This window comes from Rhagoletis pomonella, unplaced genomic scaffold (assembly GCF_013731165.1).
Source record: "Rhagoletis pomonella isolate Grant_MI unplaced genomic scaffold, Rhpom_1.0 Rhpom_scaffold_00007, whole genome shotgun sequence".
NCBI classification, from domain to species: domain Eukaryota; kingdom Metazoa; phylum Arthropoda; class Insecta; order Diptera; family Tephritidae; genus Rhagoletis; species Rhagoletis pomonella.
This window is the reverse complement of record NW_023458561.1, coordinates 6897288-6918096: the sequence shown is the minus strand read 5'-3', so window position 1 is coordinate 6918096 and position 20809 is coordinate 6897288. Positions and strand designations below refer to the sequence as shown.

At 40.3% G+C, this 20809-nt stretch overlaps 1 protein-coding gene across 2 annotated transcripts; it reads left to right on the top strand.

The window, feature by feature from the left end:
* Positions 1-500: 500 nt before the first annotated feature.
* Positions 501-18032, top strand: LOC118742284 (importin-11-like). Of its 2 annotated transcripts, none has more exons than XM_036474239.1 (3): positions 501-658; positions 739-2799; positions 2863-3464. In XM_036474239.1, exons 2-3 carry the CDS (start codon positions 742-744, stop codon positions 3109-3111), a joined length of 2307 nt encoding a protein of 768 aa, XP_036330132.1. In that variant the 5' UTR covers positions 501-658; positions 739-741; the 3' UTR covers positions 3112-3464. The 2 variants fall into 2 exon arrangements, with proteins under 2 accessions (XP_036330132.1, XP_036330133.1); XM_036474240.1 differs by lacking the exon at positions 2863-3464 and adding an exon at positions 17481-18032 and having other exon boundaries at positions 502-658.
* The last annotated feature ends 2777 nt before the right edge of the window (positions 18033-20809 follow it).

Here is a 20809-nt window from a genome sequence, read left to right as displayed (position 1 = left end):
TAGTTTTTATTAATTTCAAAAAAAACATCTGTGAAGTGAAGAACAAAAGCGTGTACAAGCGAAAAAATATAACGACAATGTCATTGGAGTATGTTGGGAGTAGTTTTGTGCTACTCTGATGTAATGCAGAGATGGAGTATATGGTCCTGCCCTAGGACATCGCAATGTTAATTGGACCATATTTTTTATATGAATTGTGGTTAATTTTGGAGTACTCCTTGGTCCTTCGGGAGTACTCTTTACATGCATGCATGGGTAGTCGCGATTTTTGCAGGATTCTAAGACAAACAGCCAACGGTTACCCAACAGCTACGACTTATGAACGCGCCCATTATAAATAAAATCGGCTGTGCTAGAGGTTTTAAATTCTCGATAGTCAACTATTACTATCGATAATTTAACGTTTATTGAGAAAAACTATCACAACTCATCGATAGGAGCAAAAAAATAAAACTATCGATACTATCGATAGTTCCATCGGTAGTTTGATACCTCTAATCGATAGTGCCATCGATAGTTTGCCACCTCTAGTTTGTGGTTTTGAATGCTGATGTAAAGAAAAAAAAAATACTTTCGGTCGAAGCGAAATCGATTAGTTTGTGTTAAACATATCTATTGCCAATAAAGAGGCCTCTTAAATTGTTAATGAATAATTTTTGTAAGAACTACTAGTTGAAACGCTATTCGTCAGCTGTCGTTTTTTTAACATGACTGTAATGCGTATGTATTTAATTTCAGGGGATGAGTGTAGAGTTGTCTTCCCCCGAGATGATGGTGTGCCAAACACTGCGCGCTGCCACGGATCCAAATCATGAAGTTGTTTTGAAAGCCGAGGCGCAGTTAGCAGAATGGGAACTACAGCCTGGATTCTTCCCTACTCTAGCCCGCTTTTCTACGTTGAATGCCGGAAACGAAGCCGGACAGCAGCATTTACAGATAGATCTGAATGTACGCTGGATGGCGGCTGTATACTTAAAGAATGGTATCAATAAGTATTGGAGGCGGAATGTGCGGCATGAGCTACCTAGTGAAGAGAAACAACAAATTCGAGAGATTCTTTTGAAAAAATTTAGTACGGAACCAGTACCACAAGTAATGTTGCAGATAGCTGTGCTTATAGCACGTATAGCTCGTATTGATTGTCCTCGCGACTGGCCAGAGTTAATACCTCAACTGATGAAACAGCTACAGATATGTGCACAAACGGAAGGTGATGCAGGTGAACAACATCGAGTATTGCTTGTTCTACATCATGTGGTAAAAGCGCTGGCGTCTCGTCGCATGATGGCGGAAAAGCGAGTTTTTGAAGAGCTAACAGGAAATTTGTTCGTATATATGAAAGATATATGGGATGCTTTCACAACTCTATTTTTTCACCAACTTAAGACGGCTTCTGTGAACGCGATATCAACTTTGGAACGTGCTCTATTGACTATGCGCATTTTAAGAAAACTAACGGTGTATGGATTTCCAAAGCCTTTTAAAATTGAGTGTTGCATGAGCTTCCTTGAACTGTTATTCGCTCGTCTTAAACAGTGCTTGGAATGTCGGTATGAACTGCAACATCTTGGAGCTGAAGACCAACTGGTAGCTTTAATGGAAAAGTTCATACTGAAACAAATAAAGACGCTAACGGAGTTTCAAGATATGCACTCTAGCTCGTTTGCTCGATTTGTTCCTGAAGCACTAGAATTTTGTTTTGAGCATGTATTCTATGAACGTGCGCGTCTTATATTTTCTGAGAATGTCATAAATTTCAGCAATTTTGCCATACATTGTATCAATCTTATGAAAGGTATAATGATGTGTAGCGCTTATGCTAATTCGGCAACAACTGGCGAACACGTTTTAACAGAGCCTAATCCAGCTCCACATATAGCTCTATCAGACTTTTTCACTGACGATCGACTCTCTTATATTTGCGAAAAAATTATCACTCATTATTTCTTGTTGACGCAAATCGAGCTTGATCAGTGGATGGAGGATGCCGAGAGTTTCGCACAAGATGATGGCGGTGAAAGCTGGAAGTATGCACTTCGACCTTGTATTGAATCGTTCTTCCTTACATGTTTCAGTCAATATCAGACAAAAATGACTGCTGAAGTAGTAAAGTACATTCGAAAAGCTCAGCAAATCGAACTGTCACCATCATCTGATCTCAAGGACATACTTATAAAAGACGCCATATATAACGCCGCAGGACTAGCTTCTTTTCATTTTTTTAATGATATCGATTTTGATGTTTGGTTTGGTAATCAACTTTTGTCAGAACTCCGAATCGAAAGTGATAATTTTCGTATACTCCGTCGGCGAATTATTTGGTTAGTAGCCGAATGGGCGGCAGTTAAATTTTCTAGAAATTTACGACCTCTAGCTTATGAAGCTTGTTTACATTTACTTCGGTCTACTGAGGATATGTCCATACGCCTGGCAGCTTCTCGCACACTATCTACATTAATTGGGGACTTCGAGTTTGCACCTGAGCCTTTCTTACCTTATTTGGAACCGTCATTTAATGCGTTATTTGTGCTCTTGGGAGAGGCTAGAGAATGTGACACCAAAATGAATGTTTTGACAATAATGTCGTGTCTTGTGGAAAAGATGAGCGATAACATAGAACCACAAGCAGACAATCTGATATCGTATTTGCCCCTACTGTGGAAAGAAAGTGAGGACTACAACATGTTGCGATGTGCTATCATTTGTACGTTGCAGCAATTAGCAAAAGCGTTACGTGACATCCCAGAATCCATGAAACCATTCCTGTACAACGTAATTCAACTCAGTACGGATCTCCAGGTATATTAACTATGAGTCAGATTCGTGAAAGCGATCACTACAATTTATTTTTCGATTTAACAGCCTTTTTATCTATCTCGAACGATAGGCCTCACGAACAATTCGTCTGCAGGCAATATGGTCACTGCTTGCAATTTTGTATCCCTGTTTTATTGTTATCGTTGTTGTAGCCTTGATTTTACGTCAATTACGTTTGGTCTAGTTAAACTGATGTTGCCAAACATATTTTTGCAACATTTTATTTGCAATTGCGTGTCGTGCTGCCAGTCGATTCCGACTTGCACAATACCAACATTCGAGCGAAACATCTAGCAGAAGAAACGAACGTTCGTTCCGAGAGGGATAGGCTGTAAACATGATACCAAAGTAAGGTAGTTCTGGGTATATTGTGGAACGATTTTCAGTCATCCTACCCTGTCTGAAACACCAACAGCGAAAATTAGAGTAGTTCTGAGTATTTAGTTTTATGCATACTAACAAAAAAAAGGTAGTTCCATGCCATGGTATAATTCCACCATGGTTCCATACCTGGTCGGAATTGGTGTGTAATCGACGTGAATTCCTAGCGGTAGCTTGACCTCCTTCGTCGAGGTTGTGAACAGGGTCGCAGAGGATTTCGTAGGGGAGGGGGCTAGACACTTTGCAGTGAAGAAGCGAGAATGTTCAGAGAGATATCCGTTTACTTTCGAACACAGGTCATCAATTCCATTCCCAGTCGCCATGATCGAGCAATCGTCGGCGTAAGAGACAATCGAGACTCCCTCTGGCGGTTGAGGGAGCTTTGAAATGTAAAAGTTAAACAGTAGTGGGGAAAGGACACAACCCTGTGGAACCCCCTGTTTTATTTTCCTAAGTTTGCTCGATTTGTGACTAAAACCTTACCGACGACTGTCGACCACTCAGATAATTTGCCGACCACGTTTGAGCCTCTGTGGGAGAGAGGAAGCCTCTATATCTTCTAGTAGCGTGGAATGGCTGACAGTGTCAAAAGCCTTTGACAAGTCCAACGCTACTAGAATCGTTCTCTCACAGGGACGTTTACGGTTATCTGAGTGTTTATGGCGTTAAGTGCTGTTGTTGTACTGTGCACTTTAGGGAAACCATGCTGATGCTTCGCTGGGGTCAAGTGGTTTGTGAAATACGGGAACAGCAAGGCCTCGAGTGTCTTCGCTACCGGGGAGAGGAGTGTTATCGGCCGATAAGAATCTCCTATGTTGGCAGGTTTCCCCGGTTTGAGCAGTGGGACCATTCTCCCCACCTTCCAGATGTCTGGGATGATGAGAGTGGCCATGGACAAATTGAGGACTTCCGTTAGGTACGCTACCCCCGCGGGACCCAAATTCAGCATCAGCATGCATATTCCGTCGGGACCCATGGCTTTGGAGGCGCTCGCTTTCCCGATGGCCACCTGAACTTCACCGCAAGTGAAAGCAAGGGGGGTACAGGTTGTTGGCAGTTTGTGCAGCCTTCTGGTCACTCGACGCTTGGCTTTGTCCACTGGAGGATGCAGTATGAACTGCCGGCTAACATAGCTCGCGCATCGCTCCGGGTCCGACGAAGCATGGTCGCCGAAAGAAATTTCGACTCTGTCGTCGTGCTTCGTCGGATTGGGCAGTGACCTCACGGTTGACCAAAGCTTACTCACAGCAGAGGTGAAGTTACAGGTCTTCAGATGTTCTTCCCACTTCTTCCGCTAACGTTTACTAGTTGCCTAATCTCCGCGTTGAGATCCCTGATACGGGGATCTCCGGGATCGGCCTGACGAAGGCTATTACGCTCATCGGCTAGAACAGCCGCTTCAGCAGGGAAATTTGGACGTGGGTCCGTAATACATCCTGCCGGTACGAAGCGAGCTGCAGCAGCGGTGAAAGCCCTGCGGAACTTACGTTCACCAAGGTGGACGTCGGTTGGTGTGGGGAGAGCAGCGAAGGTGTTTTCAGTAAATTCCGCGAAGCCTTTCCAATCAGCTTTAGAAAAGTTGATATATGTTCGGTGCTCCGCGGAAGCAAACATTAAATTAAAAAAAGAAATTATTTGCGTTACAAAAATATTTGTTTATGAATAATTGAACTCTTAAGCAATATCTGCGCCTCGAGGCGCATTCGGACACTTACTTTCAAAGAAAAATAAAAATTTCCAAAACACTGCAAAAATTTTCAATCGTTGATTAGAAAAAAAACTATTTGGAATTTTGCAACAAAAATTACACAGTGTACTGTTCTACTACAAACCTCGGCGCTGCCTGAATATCATTGAAAAATATTAATGTTGGTAAATTCGGTGCCCACTTGAGGAAGCCTTACCCAAGAACAATTCTTTTTGCATACATTTGAAAAAGACGTTTTTGGGTAGAATATAACGTTTTTTTCAGACAAAGAGGGACGTTTTCTCATGCCTAAGACCGGGCAACACTGGTTCCACATCACATATTTTTTTCGGTTATGGTACAGTTCATGCTCCCCACCGAAAACTCATGCAAAGTAATCGAAAGGGGTATCAAACGACGCATATTACTGCCATTACTAAGAATCGGAGGGCGGAAATTGGTTTTTTACAACCGTTCAAATGTTATTCGTAAAAAACCGTTCGATTTTAGTTCACTGTCAGTATTAAATTCACGTTGATAAATGCATTAAATGAACACATATTTGTATCTAGATGTTCACTATAGTTTATTTTAATTAAATTTGTAACGAAAAATCCCGAAACTTAATATTTAATGAAATGTGGGGTCTGTCCACAGGTACAGAGGCGTTAGTTGTGTGGGGTCTGCCCACAGGTACAGAGACGTTAGTTGTGTGGGGTATTCCAGGCATACGAAGAGATTTTTCTAGTCGTGGGGTGTCTCTCCGCATGCCGGACACTCATTTGGCACATCTGCACATAATCTGTTCAGGTATGAGTTTAAACTGCTTCAGTAGCCAGAGCGAAGTTGCGCTATTGTGGTCCTAGTATCCCGAGGCACGCGAAGCTCCGTCTCGTCGATGTCAGGTGGTTGTGTGTCCAGAACGGCATTCACAGGTCTGGAGTCTACATAACTTGAGACTGACTCCCTGTGAATGCCGCTCAGGGCCTGTCGGTATGCTGATGAGTCCGGAGCCTTCTTTATGAACCTTTGGACTTCGCCCGTCAGTTAATATAGATGCCTTATGACATGTCGTGGCGAGGGCTCCTCTGCAAGCAGGTGTCTGTTCGGGTGTTCACGCCTGTGGCTCCCAGTTAAGAATTGCTAGTAGAATATTTGTGTTGTGCTCCTTTAGCATATGACCTAGATTGGAAAATATGCTACTTTTCTTAAGAGTTGCCACCTGTAAAAAAGTTTAATTATATTAATACGCGGAAACGACTTACCGGAATGGCTCGGGTTTTACCCGACCAAGGGCTGTTGTTTCGGCGATCTAACCCCTTTTAGGTCGGCGAAGTATCTCAGAAGTTGCTCGTCCATAGGGCTACATTTGCTACGCATTCTGCTGCTCAGGGATGGCATCGAGTCAAAGCCAGGGCCAGAAACCTACACCTGCTGTGTATGCCAGACTTCACCACACCTCCACCTCAGTCAAGCGCAATGCTTGTGACGGCTGACGTCAGCTCAGAGTCTGCGCACTACTACGGACCCATCGGCAGTGGACCACATCATTTGTGCTCAAACAGAGCAGCCTCCACGGCGAACCCCAGTCCACCTGAGCAGCTCAACACAAACACCACAGCACTACAACACAACAACAGAATAGACCACACCACAACCACGAAAGACCACACAACAGACACAACCGCACCACCACCCGCCGCCGCCAACAACTCCTGGTTCCTCCTACAATCTGCACGTTATGTCAGAGCAGGATATTCCGTAGCGTGACATCAGTCAAGGGCAACACCTGCCTTGGCTGGTGCCACTTTAGAGCATGTTCAGGTCTGCGCACCACGCGAGATTGGGCGAGGAACTTCGAGGGCCCCTGTTGCGCCGCCCGGTCGCAAACCCCAACTGCGACGCCACCCACTACCACCACAGGGCGGCACCCTCCACAGCAGCGCACACAGCCAATGACGGCAAGGCCACACACATCCCTCACACCCCGCATAACTACACATCTCCCGAACCACATGAAGCTCCTTCAATTTATCTGTAACGGACTTCAGAGCAAGATCGAGGAGATAACCGTCTTCATGGGAAGGCATTGTACAACGCGCACCGTCGAGATCGCGAGCGAGATAATGATGGTGGCTTAGCGGTCATCACGCACCACACCGTGCAGTATCGTCTTATTGAAGCAGACATCTACCGCAGGGATACCACCCTAGAATGTCAGGGCATTGCTATCCGGTCAGGCGATGTCGAGCTCGAAATATTTAACGTGTACATACCCCCTGTCAACTGCTAGGTGACTTTTATGCGCACCACGATCTTTGGCACTCAAGCCTGTCAAACGATCGTAGGGGAATACATCTGGCTGAGCAGATAGACGATTCGACATTCTGCACAATGAACGATCACGCACCCACCAGGATTATGGGCAGCTGCTGCAGCTCGCCAGACATAACAATAGTCAGCGCTGGTCTAATAAGCAGCGCATTATGGCGACCTATGCTGACGTTGGCATCAGACCATCTGCCCATAGTCATCTCGATCGATAAACCAACCGACTTTGCTTCCGCGGAACACCGGACCTATATCAAATTTTCTAAAGCTGATTGGAAAGGCTTCGCGGAATTTACTGAGATCACCTTCGCTTCGCTCCCCACACCAACCGACGTCCACTTTGGTGAACGTAAGTTCCGCAGGGTTGTCACTGCTGCTGCAGCTCGCTTCGTACCGGCAGGATGCATTATGGACCCCCGTCCAAACTTCCCTGCCGAAGCGGTTGTTCTAGCGGATGAGCGCGACAACCTTCGTCAGGTCGATCCCGGAAATCCTCGTTTTAGGGATCTCAACGCGGAGTTTCGGCAGCTTATGAACGTACATAAGCGGAAAAAGTGGGAAGTGCATCTGAAGACTTACAACTTCACCTCTGCACTATGGGAAATTTTACCCTATTTTGTGGCCAAAATTCAAAAGGCTGAGATATCAATTTAAAACTTGGCCCAGTAGTAGGACTAGAAGTAGTGGCCTTGCCGCGCAAAAATTAACCCGTAATGGTCACACCTTCAAAAAATAGCGTAATGGTCACACGGGTACCAGTGGACCCCAACCCAATAAATAGATGCGTCGTACGTTCTATTTTAAATATCGACTCGAATCCTCCACTGACCTTAAGTATAAAACTTTCTCTTTGTTATCTGATAGGTTATTTTCCAACTTTTAAATTATAACATCGTGAATTATTTCATAAAACTCATGATTTTGTACCAAGAAGTTACCTACAAAAATTTTAAAATCTTTCTTTAATATCGCACGAAAATAAGGTTAAGGGGAAATAAGAGATCGGGGACTATTCTACCTATTTATGATGAGTTTTAGTTTTTTTAAACGTTTTTAAAAATTTTTTTAAAACACTAAATAAACTTTTTTTTTTAATTGTACAATTTCACTTTAAAGTCACTTAAATGAGGACGTTTCTTTGGCACAACCTTTAAGCTACAATACAAGTTTTAATTGGCGAATATTCTGCTAACCGTCACTCTTTATTTCTACGTTTCACTTTTGAAAAGCAGCAAACAGATTACGAGATACACGCATTTGAAAGTGGCACATAAATCAAGCTACACATTTTTCGTTTACAGAAATTTCGAAACTATCTGTTTGAGGGTTACCAAATCAACGGTAAGTCAATTTATCGAAAAACAGAGTATACAGTTTTTTTCTCTGAAGTATTCTCTGTAAGATAAGACAAAAAAAAAATTAATTTTAAGCTAGTCAAGAAATTTACTTTTGGCCACAAACCAGGCTTAAATTTCCCATAGTTCTCTGGTGTGAGTAAGCTTTGGTCAACCGTGAGGTCATTGTCCAATCCGACGAAGCACGACGACAGAGTCCAATTTTCTTTCGGAGAAGGCTGCACAAACTGCCAACAACTTGTGCCCCCCTTGCTTTCACTAGCAGTGAAGGACAGGTGGCCATCGGGAAGGCGAAAGCCTTCAAAGCCATGGGTCCCGACGGAATATGCATGCTGATGCTGAAAAATTTGGGTCCTGCGGGAGTAGCGTACCTAACGGATGCCCTAAACTTGTCATGGCCACTCTCATCATCCCATACATCTGGAAGGTGGTCATAGTGGTGCCACTGCTCAAACCGGGGAAACCAGCCTACAAAGGAGATTCGTATCGACCGATAACACTCCTTTCCCCGGTAGCGAAGACACTTTAACGAACCACCTGACCCCAGCGAAGCATCAGCATGGTTTCTGTAAAGTGCACAGTACAACAACAGCACTTAAGGCCATAAACACTCAGATAACACGTGGCCTTAACCGCAACCGTCCCTGTGAGAGAACTATTCTAGTGGCGTTGGGCCTGTCAAAGGCGTTTGACACCGTCAGCCACTCCACGCTGCTAGAAGACATAGAGGCTTCCTCTCTCCCACAGAGGCTCAAACGGTGGTCGGCCAATTATTTGAGTGGTCGACACTCGTCAGTAATGTTTAAAGACAAATCGAGTAAATTTTGAAAAATAAAACAGGGGGTTCCACAGGGTGTTGTTGTTGTTGTTGTTGTAGCGGCTACAACAACCCCGCCCAGATCGGCTGATATCTTAGTCGTCGTCGAGTTCCACTAACGGCAGCCCCAAGAAGCGTGCAGCCTCCATGAGGTCGGTCCATAGGGACGACGCCGTTAGGGTTGTGGGGTTTTCCGGTGGTGTCCTTTCCCCCGCTACTGTTTAACTTTAACATTTCAAAGCTCCCTCAACCACCAGACGGAGTCTCGATTGTCTTTTACGCCGACGATTGCTCGATCATGGCGACGCAACCGCTATTGTCAACAAAGTACAGAGCCGCAACAAGGTCCTCAAGTCGCTAGCCGGCAGTACTTGGGGCAAAGACAAAGAAACGTTGCTGGCAACATACAAGGTAATACGACGCAAAACACCTCACTGAACACCACCTACACGACGCACAGTGGTCCAATCTGCTCTATTAGGGTAATTTAATTATTAAATTAAGAACTAAGATATCGGGATGAAATTTTGCACAAATTATGTCTGAATGACTAACAACTTCTGCTCATAAAATGGGCAAGATCGAATAGCGACCACGCCTACCAACCATATAATTAAAAAATCGTAAAATTTTTCGTCAATTTCTGGTAAATTTTTTAAGCACTTACGCACGGTTATAGATACTTGTATACCTAAAACTGTTTTAACTATTTGGGATGAATTAAAAATAGAAAGTCCGTTATGTATATACTGTATTGGCAGCGGATCCGAATCACCCACTTAATATATGTATAAGATAAAATAAACTGCCAAAAAGTCAGATCAAGCTTAATAACTTTTAGGGCCATTTCCTCATCTAACCTTTAGATTACCGGCCACTTTATCGTCGCGATATACGAGTTTTCGTTTTCTCATCAGGGCATTAATTTCTCGAATCGATAAATTGTTGCTCACCCGCTGCAACCTCTAAAAATGTGTACCCAACTTTGAATTTTGGTTCGGTTTTGGTTCATGAGTCAGATATATTAGATATTTCAACCAAGGTTTTGGTTTTTGCTAACAGTTGCTCTTGCTCTATATTTGCTTATGTTGCATTGTCAACCTTTGAAATTATATGACGAATGTAGTGTACTCTCGGTAATGTAGTGAAGTTTCACTCTACAGAATAACAAATTTATTTTTACCGGTAAGATAAGAAAACCAAAACACTTTAAAGTGAGGAACAATTTATCTGCCCTGTTAGTAAAGGCAACTTTACTGCTTACATTAGAAAATGGCCCTCAGTAAGTAAACGATACTAATGCTTTGATAAATTTGTGTCGAATACACCGGCACACAAAAAAAAATTAGTGTGATGCGCATTTGACCGGACCTACCTATGGTTATGTATTTCGACCCGCAAAATTCGAATTTGAAGTCAGTTTGGCCAATATACCTCCTAGATTTCGAGAAAACTAAAAAAAAACCGTAAAAATAGTGAAAATCGGCAATAAAAACCCGTTTTTTGAAGTTTTCTCGAAATCTAGGAGGTATATTGGCCAAACTGAATTCAAATTCGGATTTTTCGGGCCGAAATACATAACCATAGGTAGATCCGGTCAAATGCACATCACACTAATTTTTTTTTTTTGTGTGCCGGTGTTATTAGTGCGAGAGCTTCTTCAGGCGAAATTCCTTTAGGACTCTTCTTTGCCAATATGTCCTTCTTAATAGCAGTACCTCTTTCTGGAGAAGCACTTAAAAGCTCATTAAGTAGCGTAGCCGAAGATCTCATTTTTAGTTCAGTGGCCAAAAAGAAATACATCTGGTTCGATAACTTTCGAAAGCTCATTAGCTTTCTTCATTTTAACTTTTTGGCAACAATCTTCAAAACTTTTAGCTGGCCTACCAGCAATAAATGTCGGCTTACCAAACTTAGAACACACAAATTGTGACAAGTCTATTTCAAATTCGAGCCAATCTTTATTTGCAGTAACAAACCGCTCTCTTTTTCGGGAAACTTTTATCCGATTTAGCTCCAAATTCTGAATTAACTTCGCACGTATGATTTCAATTTAACAAATTTGATTCTATCACTATATCCTAAACTGATATTCCCTGGTACAAAATCCATTATTCCAACAAGTCTTTAATTTTTAGGGGTCGACAGCCAAAAATCAAAAATTTCTTGTCTTGAAATTTCAGGAGTCATTTTGAAAATTTAATATAAATGTATGGGTGCCGCAGCTAGCCACAGAATTTTTTTGTGGATTCTATTAGTATATACATCAATTGAGACAAAAAGTATAGTAAGTGATCTATATTCCACCATATAAGAAAGATTTCTTCTACAAAAACAAAAAAAAAATAATAACTGGGTATTCACCAAAAAGATTAAAACTTTATCAGCTCCAAAAAACTATGTGCGTCCACTTCGGTAATCATTTTTACATTTCTAAATTTTCTTACTTAAAACAATGACGGAGAAAGAATTGAAGTTAAAACAAAGTTTCTTTAAACAAGTTATTGAGCCTTAAAAATACTCAGTTTTCGTTGCTCGCACAATTTCATTTTTCGCTTATTGCTTACTAGGACTTTTGGATACCGTTATGTTTATATGTAGCCAAATTTTTTAAAACAAAGTTGTATTTACTCTTAAGTAGACAATATTCTTGCATATTTGATAAACATTTTATTGAAAAATTACAAACAAAAAATTTAATTACATTACCCTAGCTTTGCACATTGGACCACTGTGCGACGAGGCGAAATTGCTCCCGATTAAGGAACAAATTACAATGCTCTGCAAGCAGTTCCTTGTTGGAGCCATAGACGTGGTCGCCCGAGTGGGCAACTGCTTGCAGAAGAGCCCACGCCCAGGCACGTCAGGAGGCATCTCTACGAACTGACGGACGAAGTCCAGAGGTTCATTAAACAACCTCTGGACCCGTCAGCTTATCGACAGGCCCTGAACCTCATTCACAGGGAGTCAGTCTGGAGTTATGTAGACTCCAGACCTGTGAATGCCGTTCTAGGCGTACAACCACCGGACGTTGACGAGACGGAGCTTCATCTGCCTCGGGAGACTAGAACCACAATAGCCCGGACAGCAGGTTGAATTCATACCTGAGAAGACTAAACGCAGATGTACCAAATGAGTGTCTGGCATGCGGAGAGACACCCCACGACTCGAAACATCTCTTCGTATGCCCGGAAAACCCGACAACCCTAACGCCTTTGTCCCTGTGGACCGACCCTATTGAGGCTGCACGCTTCTTAGGGCTGCCGTTAATGGAACTTGACGACAACGACTGAGATATTAACCGATCTGGGCGGGGTTGTTGTAGCCGCTACAACAACAACCACAACTGACCGGATTTGCATGAAATTTTGCACACGGATAGCTTATGACCTACCTTGGAAAATAGACTACTCTTTTAAGAGTTGCCTCCTGTTAGAAAAGTTTAATTAAATTAATACGCGGAAATGACTGAACTGATTTGCATGAAAGTTTGCACACAGATAGCTTATGATCTAGGTTGGGAAATAGCCTACTTTTTTAAGAGTTCCCAACTTGTTAAAAATTTTAATTAAATCAATACGCGGAAACGGCTGAGCGGACTTGCATGCAATTTTGCACGCAGATAGTTTATGATCTAGATTGGAAAATAGGCTACTTTTTTAAGAGTTGCCATCTGTTTGAAAATGAAATTTTGCTCACGGATGGTTTATGACCGGGATTGAAAAAAAAGGCTACTTCCTTAACCGGTTTCCAGATCAGAATGAAATTTGGTACACATACTACGGATTTCACAATGATGCTCTTAGACTGAAAGTAATTCCGATAACTCAAGGCCCCTCCCATACAAATTGGAATTTTAATAATAGGTACATACATATCTCTGGAAGTATTTGTAGGAGAGAACTGGAACTTGGTATAGAGATATGTATGTGAAATCCAATTCATACTCACAGAGAAAAATGGACGTTTTTGGAAAACTGACTGAAAGTTTCATATTGCATATCTCTTCAAATATTTGGGGTAAAGTACTCAAGCTTGGTATGGAAATACATATATATGTATTTATGTGAAACAAATCCCATACTCATGGAGAAAAATTAGAGTTATTGGACAAGGAGGTGTGGCAGCTCCGATGCAAATTGATTTTTCTATGTTGCATATCTCTGGAGGTGTTTGTTGCAGAGGACTGGAACTTGGCACCGAGATGTGTATACAAAATTAATTCCATACTCATGGAGAAAAATCTTCGTTATTCGAAAAGGGCGCATGGTACCCGCCGTACAAATTCACTATTTTATACTGCATATCTCTAGAGGTGTTCATGGTAGGGTCCTGGGACTTGGTACCGAGGCATGTAAAATTAATTCCAAACTCATGGAAGAAAATTAGGGTTATAAGTAAAAGGGGCGTGACACTCCCAGGTTACAAAATTTGAGTTGGAAATATTAGAACCCGCCGTGGCACCTCCAAAAAGGTTACACGTTCACGCCTCGAACCCTGGAACAATTTTATGGTAAACTTGGAGGGATTTTTAGAGGGATTTATATCTTTCGTATACCTAGCGCGCAGACGAGATTTTATAATTTCACAGTTTTAGAAATAAAATATAACATCATTAAATTATATTTCATATTTGTATAAAAACGTGGGGTGAAACCCGCGGGTATAAGCGGGTAACTGACCGGAAGTTCATTTATTTAAATGGGATATATGTAGATATTTTTACCACAGATTTCAATTCTCCCATAAAACTTTTTTCCGGCTTGGACCGGAAGTGGGCTAAACTGACCGGAAGTCCATTTTTTAAATTACGCATGTATGCTTTTACTACAGATTCGGATTCTGAGGATAAAAATACGTAACTTTTGTTTGAAACTTTTTTCTCGGAAGTGCCTTTTTAATTTCTAAATGATTTTCGAACTTTAACTCGTCCTGGACTCCTGTTGAAAAAGGCAGTTCTGAGAAAAATGTTGGGTATTTTTGTCTACAGATTCCGAATCTGTAGTAAGAACACGTATATCTTTATTGAAAAAATGGACTTCCGGCTAGTTTGAACCACTTCCGGTCGAAATCGGAAAAAAGTTTCCGACAAAAGGTATGTACTTTTGTGGGCAGAATTTGAATCTGTGGTAAATATATATATATACCACTTAAATAAATAGACTTCCGGTTAGTTTAACCCACTTGCGGTCGAAACCGGAAGTCGGTAATACGCCCAAAAGATAGAGAATCATTGATTTGGTAATTCATATTTTTTAAATGTAAACAAATGAACTTCTGGTCAGTTTAACCCCCTTCCGGTCGAAAGGTTCGAAGGTCATTTAGAGGTTGAAAAAAGCACTTTCGAGAAAAAAGATTTTTTGTCATTAGAATCCGAATCTGTACTAAAAACATGTACATACATCTAATTGGAAAAAAGTGGACTTCCGGGCAGTTTAACCCACTTCCACCACCAAAACATAGAGCATCCCCGATGTAGTAAGTAAAATTTTTGCGGTTTTCAATAAAACCATTTCCCTTCATTTTGGGGGGGTGGACGGGTGGTCTAGGACACCTTATATACATCACTTTCCGATCGGACTAAGAGTTTCGAGAAATTAATTCATCATTCCTTTTGTTTTGTTTTTTTTTTTATGAAAAAATTAAAGAAATCAAAATTTAACAAGAGAATTAATTATTTAAAAAATTGCATCCCCGATTTAGTAAATAAAATTTTTGCGGTTTTCAATAAAAACCATTTCCCTTCATTTTAGAGGGGGTGGACGGGTGGTCTAGGACACCTTATATACATCACTTTCCGATCGTATTAAGAGTTTCGAGAAATTAATTATTCATTCCTTTTATTTTGTGTTTTTATGAAAAAAATAAAGAAATCAAAATTTAACAAGAGAATTAATTATTTAAAATATTGCAGATTCTGTGTAAATTTTTTGCATTTGTGTTAAAGCCTGTTCTATTACAAACAAATCAACCTACTAATGACGAAAATCGATGGATAAATAAAGAAGTAATGAGTGGTCAAATGAAATAGGCTGACTTCCAAAACGTCAATTGCTTTCCATACGTACGACGTATAATGTTCCATAACGCCGAACTACAAAATATTGACAGTGTAAGCTTATAGCAGGGTTACGACTGAAAAACTTGTTTTCCTACCAAGAACTCGTTCAAAAACCTACCAAAATGGCTTCTTTCCTACCATTTCTTTTAACCAAGAAAATGGCGTTTGACAGCGCTAAATACATTTATTTTTGCTGGTTTTTATACTTAAAATAAGATTTCCAGGTAAAAAAAAGGTCATAGTAATTGCTTTTATGTATGTATACACATATAGCACACAAAAAAAAAAAATTGTGTGTGCTTTTAACCAGACCCAGACCTACCGACATGTATTTCGACCCGCTGAATCCGAATCTGAGGTCCGTTTGACTTCTACACCCTCAAAATTTCGATTAATTCCGAAAAACCGAAAAAATGGTAACAATTTCGCATCGTTTATAGTTTTAATAAAGCCTTCGGGGTAAATGACGTGAAACATGGCACATAGGGGTATTTGAACGATTAGGCGGCCAAAAATTAATTAGACAAAATTTTGAAGGAAACTTAAAAAATTAATCACATTAGATAGAGAATATTCCAAATAACATTTCCCAGTCCCCTTCACTTTTTTAACTTGCACAGCGAACGCTCACCGGAAACAGAATATTCTAACGCTGCATATACTACATAAATTTTCCCTCTCTAGAAAGATCGTGACGGGTTTAAGTTAATATTTTAATTTCTGCATTGTTTTTTAATCTTTGTTGAATATTAAGGAATTTGTTGTATCCCCCGGAGAGATCGCGTTATTTTTCCTTGTTCTATTGAAAGCTTGGAAATTTGGCTAATGTAGTGTGAAAAGATTGCCCGCAGAAAATGGCAGATAAGTGGTATTTATTTACTTAGAAAATGTATTAAAAAAAATCTAAAAACGCATCTAGTATATAGTTACACTACTTTGGGTCTACTTTAACAATAACATTAAACTTTTTAGATGAATTTGAGGCCGCTGAAGCAGAATATGAATCCAATTAATTAAAAAATAAATAGTTTTCGAGATATCAGCAAGTCATGTTTTCTAGGACCTTTCGGTCCTGTTGCTGGAAATCTGCGGGAATGTAAGGCGAACCCAACTATGTTTTGTGTTTCGGAATAAGCATTTATTTTCCTTTACATTGGTGTTATATAAGTGATGATTAAAGAAATAGTTTTGGGTATACGAGCATTTAAATTTAGAAAAATGTCAACTTAGATAAATCTACGATATTTCAGTAAATACTGTATCCAAATTGTTGAAAATTGGTATGCGACATAAAATTTTGGAAAAAATTAGGATTATATGACATTTTTGGAAAATGGGAGTGGCCCCGCCCACTTTCGATGAAATGCTGTATCTCAGTATCCGCTTCACCAATCTGTGCCAAACTCGGTATGAGCCTTGCTTAGGCTATATCTAACATATCTGCTAAAAATTCTTGAAATCGGGCGATAACCCCGCCCACTTTCCATATTACGGTAATTTATAGAAACACGAAAACTGCGCTAAATCAGCAACTATTGAAGCTAATTCACTTAGAATCGATTTTAGGAATAACCTCTTATCATTAAATTAGACTTATAATTTTTTGGATAATGGGCGTGGCGCCGGCCACTTATGACCACAAATGTATATCTCGGTAACCGATTTTTCAATTTGTACCAAACTCGGTGCACTTAATAACCTTGGTATAGAAAAGCAATACGTTGAAAATAGTTCAGTAATTGAGGACGCTAATTTACTCCAAGTTAATACTTACAACATTCTCTTAACAATAAATAAGACTGGTATATTACTGTTATTATTACAAAAATGTAGTTTTATTACATTTTCTTTAATATACTGCGATAGTACATGTTTGAATTATCTAAATTTCTGAATTAAAATTGAATTTTATTTTTTAAACCGGTGGCAACCTTGGGAGGTTGCTTAGAGAAAAAGCCTTTTCAAACCTATTTCGATTGATACCCATATTGCAGCAATTCATTTAACTAATTGAACAAAATTTTTTAACAGGTGGCAACTCTGTTAAGGTTTTAACTTAGATATAAACCTTCTCCTCGCCGAGACGAACACGTAAATATGCACGTTCCTACAATCGGACCACGGCAATATGAAGTCTATCGATGTCAAACGTTAAGCAACTTTATTTTCTTTGTTTTGATGGAAGAATTGGACGATCTCCCGTTATATTTACTTGATTTTAAACATTTACAATTCTATATGTCAAAACACGTCTTTTCTAAACATTTCGAGTGGAAATATTCATAAAAATAATTTTGGCCGCCTAAATCGGCCAAATACCTACCCCTATGTGCATCGTAGCAGAAAATAAAATTGCGTCGTAGACTTTTTATACATCACTCGTTTGCATACATATTTTATGAAGTATATATGTATACATAAGTAAGGGGGAAAAAACCTCACGGTAAGGCTTGACAAATGTCCGGGTCTAAGAGCCTCCGGGCTTGGGGCAATATCTGCGCGCTGCGGGCTTGTCATTAATTTCCTCGAGTTGAGGTTAAAAACTTTGAGATTCTCCGAGTTACTGGACTAACAATAAGTTATTTTCTTCCTAATTTTCGTGTCTGATGAAAATTAAATTTTCTGTAAACACGTACATTTATTATGTGGTATCCTTTTGAATCTCTCTTCTAATGCCGTTTTGAATATTTTAACATCCTTGTCATTGTTGGAACTATTAAAAATGTTTTCTGTTTTAAGAGCAACGAAACCTACCAAAATTTTAAGCATCCTACCAACAAGAAAAAACTACCAATTTTTGTAGGAAAAGCCCAAAACGGCAACCCTGATCGCTAGAGCGACCAGCGCATCACTAGCAAAGTTGATGATTCGTCTGTTTTTGTTTGCGGTTGGTGTTGTAAGAATGGAAAATTGCGAAAGGTAGGTGCTTCTGTTTATTGTTATATCGAATATTCAAATAAATGTTTATTTTGCAGCGAAAGAAAGTGGACATATGAGCAAAATGAACTTCTACTCAATACAAGGCTGCGTAATGAAGAGAAGTTCTGTGCCAACCGAAAGAAGCGGTCCGTTTTATGGGAAAAAATCTTGCGAGAAATCAAAGAAGTGGATAGTGACTTCCTGTCCTCTCGGGATGATATAACTAGAAAATTTCTAAACTTTACGGTCACATGTAAACGAATTAAAAAGCGAAACAACACATCCGGCAAAGCAGCGACAACATGGGAGTTTTTCAAATAAATGGGCGAGGTTTATGGTTGCCGGAGTGACGTTGTGCCGGAAGCAAATTTGGAATGTTCACTAATTGGAATACTTTCTGGGACAAACGATAATAGTGAATATGAAAAGAACCCGATACTTCATGACCGGAACCTAAAGCTAAAAAAATGAAAAATTAAGTTATAGATTTTTTACAAAAAGAGGCTGATAGTTATAAAGGAAGCGCTCAAAAATTTTATGGATCTGGAAGAAGGAAAGCAAGAGGTGGAAAAAGAGAAATTGGAAGAAATGAGCAATTTGCGTGTTTTGTTTTTGCTGTTGTTGTAGCGTCTACAACAACCCCGCCCAGGTCGGTTAGTCCCTTAATCGTTGTCGTCAAGCTCTACTAGCGGTAGCCCCAGGAAGCGTGCAGCCTCTATGGGGTCTGTCCACATGGACAGGGGCGTCAGTGGGCATGCGAAGAGATGCTGTGAGTGGCAGCCAATGAATATATTAAAAATTATTATAGGCTAAGTAGACATATGTATGTACAAGTTAGACAGTATTTAGAAAAAATGAAAATTATGACTAAATATACTATTTATAAAAAGTATTCAAAGATTTCAAAAAGCGATCTTTTGAAAATGAAAAATCTCAATAAATTTGGAGATTCTATTGAACTCAATTTGAGCTCGAGTAATAGGAGCATTTCGAGCATAAAGAGCTTTACAAAGACCAACATAGAAAAGCTCCGGACTACGAAGGGCTCTAGCCGGAATATTAAAGAAAATCCTCCCAAGGAGCACGGGACAGTCAACATCACCGCGGATTAAATCGTACACGAAAGACAAAGATAGGGTTGTTCTTCTGTTCTGCAATGATTTTAAGTTGATCAATAAGCATCGTGAATTATAGGTGGGGATAGGATCCGAGAAGCGTAAATTACGCAACGCAAAGTATAAGAATACTTTCTGGCTTCGCTCAATTCTAGCAACATGACACGTATAATATGGAGACCAAAGGAAGAAGGCATACTCCAGTTTGGAACGCACAAACGCAGTATATAAAAGCTTTAGCGTGTAGGGATCGGAGAAATCCGAGCTATGACGCCGGACAAAAGCAAGCATGGCGTAAGACTATACAATAATAAAATTTATGTGGCTTGTAAAGGCAAGCTTAGAATCGAATATTACTCCCAAATCTTTAATTTCACTCACCCGTGACAGGGGCAAGTAAGATATGTGGTAATAGGGGTCAATGCCATTGACACGCTTGGAAAATGTTAAATGGAAACACTTGTTTATATTCAGGGACAAACGATTGTTGTTACACCAGTTACTCACATTATCTAAATCGATTTGCATCAATACAGAGCCATGATAGCTTCTGATGAACGCGTAGATCTTAAGGTCATCCGCATATAGCAAAAATTTTGCTGACGCGAAGCATCAGCAAATGTTGATAAACAAAACAAACAACAACGGGCCAAGAATACTACCTTGCGGTATCCCAGAACAAGCAACATAGGCAAGAGATCTAACGTTGTCAACAACAACCATGCAACGACGATTGTGCAAGTAGGAAGCGATCCATCTAAGGAATACTGAGTGGAAAGCAATGCATGTTAATTTTATAATCAGGATCACATTGGAAACCCTATCAAAAGCCTTAGAGAAGTCTGTATAAACGGTGTCAATTTGAATACCCTGATTGAAAGGCTAAGTTAGATACTGTTGAGCGGCCTGGAAAGAAACCATGCTGCTCTGGACACACCATACTTTTGACTGCGAAAAGCAATTTATTTTGGATGATGCACTCAAAAAGCTTTGCCGTGGCGGTAAGCTTTGAAATAGGTCTGTTGTTGCTAATATCGTTTTTATTACCACTCTTAAAAATAAGTGAGATGAAAGCCAATTTCCAGGCATCAATAAAAGTACCAGAAGATAGGGATTTATTGAAGATCAACACCAATGGATTAACTAAGGAATTACACGGCTTGTACAAAACCGCACCATCAACATCAGTGTGTGAGGAGGGTTTAAGTCGAGCAATGCCGCTGAAAACATCTTCGGTGGACAACACTAGCTTGCCGAAGTCGATAGATGGTTGTATATCGAAGAAAACATTTTCTTCACTGTCAGATAGAGATGCAAAATTCGACA